At 32.2% G+C, this 3386-nt stretch overlaps 1 protein-coding gene across 1 annotated transcript in view; it reads right to left on the bottom strand.

The window, feature by feature from the left end:
• Positions 1 to 3386, bottom strand: part of LOC107548974 (myosin-IIIb) — a 70996-nt gene that overhangs the window by 27673 nt on the left and 39937 nt on the right. The window contains 4 exon segments of the mRNA XM_071582274.1: positions 1512 to 1574; positions 1790 to 1833; positions 2505 to 2616; positions 2826 to 2939. Coding sequence (XP_071438375.1) covers positions 1512 to 1574; positions 1790 to 1833; positions 2505 to 2616; positions 2826 to 2939 — 333 coding nt within the window.

Raw genomic sequence — 3386 nt, forward strand, 5'->3', positions numbered from 1 at the left:
ATCTGTAAATGTTAGAAAGTCATGCAAACATATCCATTTTGCTGTCAGGAGTGAACGAGCGCTGCTGCAACTAAACAGACTGAGTGCAATCGCAATAATTCTGAGTAAAATATACATTTTGCTAAAATATTTGTTGTTGGACATTAAATTTGTCTTTTGTAGAATTTGAAACCTACATATAAGTGTATTTGTATTTTTATGATAGCAGTAACTGTAAAGGGACTATTATAGGTAAATCAAATGTAAGCTAGACACAGTAATTACTAAGCTCAAATGAGTTCATGTGTTTCTTATAGCAGTTAAAATATAGTCATTTTCTTTATTATTTATTTTCATTTTTAATTCAGTGATTTGAACTTTTAATGTAGTTATTTTAATGCTTTAAAGAGCTATTTTAGATTGTAATGTCCTAATGTTCTGCAAACTATAAAAGGTACAGCTGTCATAAAACCTGAGAAAAATGCTGCAAAAAAAAAAAAAAAGTCAAATAATAGTATGTGAGAGAGTAGTAATATCATTGGGTTCCTATTGGTCAGTGTTAGAGGACTTAGTCTGACAGTTAGCCTGCTTTAGACCAGGTTAGCTTCCCAGCATAAGTTGCCACAGTGACTAAGCATGATCTAGGCCTATGTGAAATTTGCTTTATGGAACCAAATCATTTGACAATGAGTCAGACTAACTGAAATAAGCCTGACGTATTTGGTAAACTTGTTTTATGAAACGGGCCTCGAGGCATGAAGAGTGATCATATTTTCTCCATTGCATCGTATTGCATCGAATTGCATTGTGTTGAATCGAAATCGGATCACACTGCATCATGTTGCATCTTTCCCCAAAAGACTCATGGCTGTATTAGATCAAAAGGGTGTTTCTACTAAATACTGAGCAAAGGGTCTGAATACTTAGGACCATGTGATATTTCAGATTTTCTTTTTTAATAAATCTGCATAAATGTCAACAATTCTGTGTTTTTCTGTCAATATGGGGTGCTGTGTGTACATTAATGAGGAAAAAAAATTAACTTAAATGATTTTAGCAAATGGCTGCAATATAACAAAGAGTGAAAAATTTAAGGGGGTCTGAATACTTTCCGTACCCACTGTATATACCCAAAACTGCAAGTTTATTTTCTAAATTTATATCTTATTTATGTCTAATTTATATCACGATTCTGAGTTTATATCTCGCAATTCTAAATGTATACCTCGCAATTCTGAGTTGATAGAAATAAAACACAGAATTGTGAGATAGAATGTCGCAATTACCTTTTATTCTTTTCTTTTTTTTTATCCTGTGGCAGAAACAAGCTTCCATAGAAATATGAGCTGGACATGTTCTTGACAGTTTTTGTGGGATTAATCAATATAATGTTTCTGATACAAGCAAAATAGAAATTAATAGATGTACACATTTAAGTACATACACATTTACATGCATTTGATTCATCTGATTATAGGACGCATTAAATAAACCAGCACATAAAACTATGATTATTTAGAAGTGAAGATTACCTTGAATTGTGCACCGACGGACTGCTTCCTGGTCGAGTTAAAGTTGTCATCAGCAACTTGTAACTAAAATTAAAATGCACACAGTGTCATGTGGTGAACCGCTGCATACTGCGATCGCTCTCTGCTTAAAGTATCACTGATCTCACAGGAAAGATTAATTTGTCATTTGTACAGCTATAAATACGTTCTAAACACCAGCCTATCGAGGAATCTGGGAAATATTATAAAATGTGTTTTAACAGACAAAAAAATTAACAAAAATTAAATCTTAGATATACCTTGGCTTTCCGTGGCATTAGTGTGCCTGTTCGGGAAATTGTGGCTGAAAAAAAAAAAAAATATATATATATATATATATATATAACAATAATAATGAAAAAATTAATAAATGCTTTTGTTTGTTGGTTGAGGTTTAAGCATCTACACAAAAAAAATAAAAATAAAGAGCAAATACTTTGGGGAAAAACATTATGATAAATTAATTACAATGCAATATATTACAACAACAACAGACATAAATAAATAAATAACATACATAAGGCAAAAAACGTTTAGAATAAGTAAAAATAATAATAAATAAAAATGATTGTGTGTATTCAAAGCACACAACAAAATATACTTTTTTTGTTGGTTGTGGTTTGAACATAATAACTTATCTACATCTGAAATAATAACAATAATACAATAAAAATAAATACACATACAGTGTGTATATATATATATATATATATATATGAGGAAAAAAACATTTTTAATATGTAAAATAATCTAGAAATAAATAAAAAATATATACACACACACAAATATATATATATATATATATATATATATACACACTGTACATATGGTATTATTTTTATTTATTGTGTATATGTGTGTGTGTGTGTGTGTGTGTGTGTGTTCAAACTCGCAACCAAATGCTTTTTATTGTTGGTTGTGATTTGAGCATTTACACTTATCTAGCGATGTGTGAAGATGGGAGTGAATTCAGACCTGCGAACAGAACGCTGAGGAGAGGAGTGACGCTGTCGATGAAGAGCTTGCGAATGTTGGCCGGTATCGTGTCTCTGTTTTTCTCAAGAAATCCACTTGCATTGTACTGCACCTGGACAGACCACAAAAAGACACTTCATGCAGGAATAATGCACACTTTATGAAGAAAAACACCCTTATTAATGCGTCGTGCCTCTGGGAAAAATGCCCATGCATCATTTAATTTTTAACCAGCACAACAATCACTTTGTTGATCTACATGAAGTCAGTGATCAGGGGAATTGTTAGGTACTAGTGCTGACGGTGGTTTTGCACACTCACCTTCCCAGCGTAGTGCACAATAGTGAACAGAGGGGTGTGGTTTCGCACAACCTCAAAGTTGGGAGCCGTTTTAAATTTGCTGTTTAACTTGTCAACAAAATCGCGGTCAGTGGCCTGTGGGTGCAGAAGTCATCATCACAAGCTGTTTGCTAGAAATACTGATTTTAACGTTAAATGCACAACAAATGCAGTCACATGACTGTAATGTCCTGAACGTGGACCATCTCCACCGTACATACATGCACGGAATAAAAATGAGCACAAAACAGGCAGAGCTTAATGGCTCTGACGTCTCTTTGTTGCTTATTTTTCAATTCAGTGGCTACTAAAATGAATGTTCCTCGTTCAATACAAGTTGAGCTTTATGTGAGCTGTCGATTATAACAGAATATATTTTCATTTAGTTTAAAACACTTACAGTAATGCATTTATAATGAGGCAAGGCATGTGGGAGGGTTTCATTTTGTTAAACCAATTAAACATTATAAAAAAAATTTATATAATTTTAAAGAAATTGCAATACTGAAAAAAAAAAAAAAAAAAAAAAAAAAAAAATATATA

Source organism: Sinocyclocheilus grahami, unplaced genomic scaffold, assembly GCF_001515645.1.
Source record: "Sinocyclocheilus grahami isolate Dianchi unplaced genomic scaffold, SAMN03320097.WGS_v1.1 scaffold359.1, whole genome shotgun sequence".
Lineage (NCBI taxonomy): Eukaryota > Metazoa > Chordata > Actinopteri > Cypriniformes > Cyprinidae > Sinocyclocheilus > Sinocyclocheilus grahami.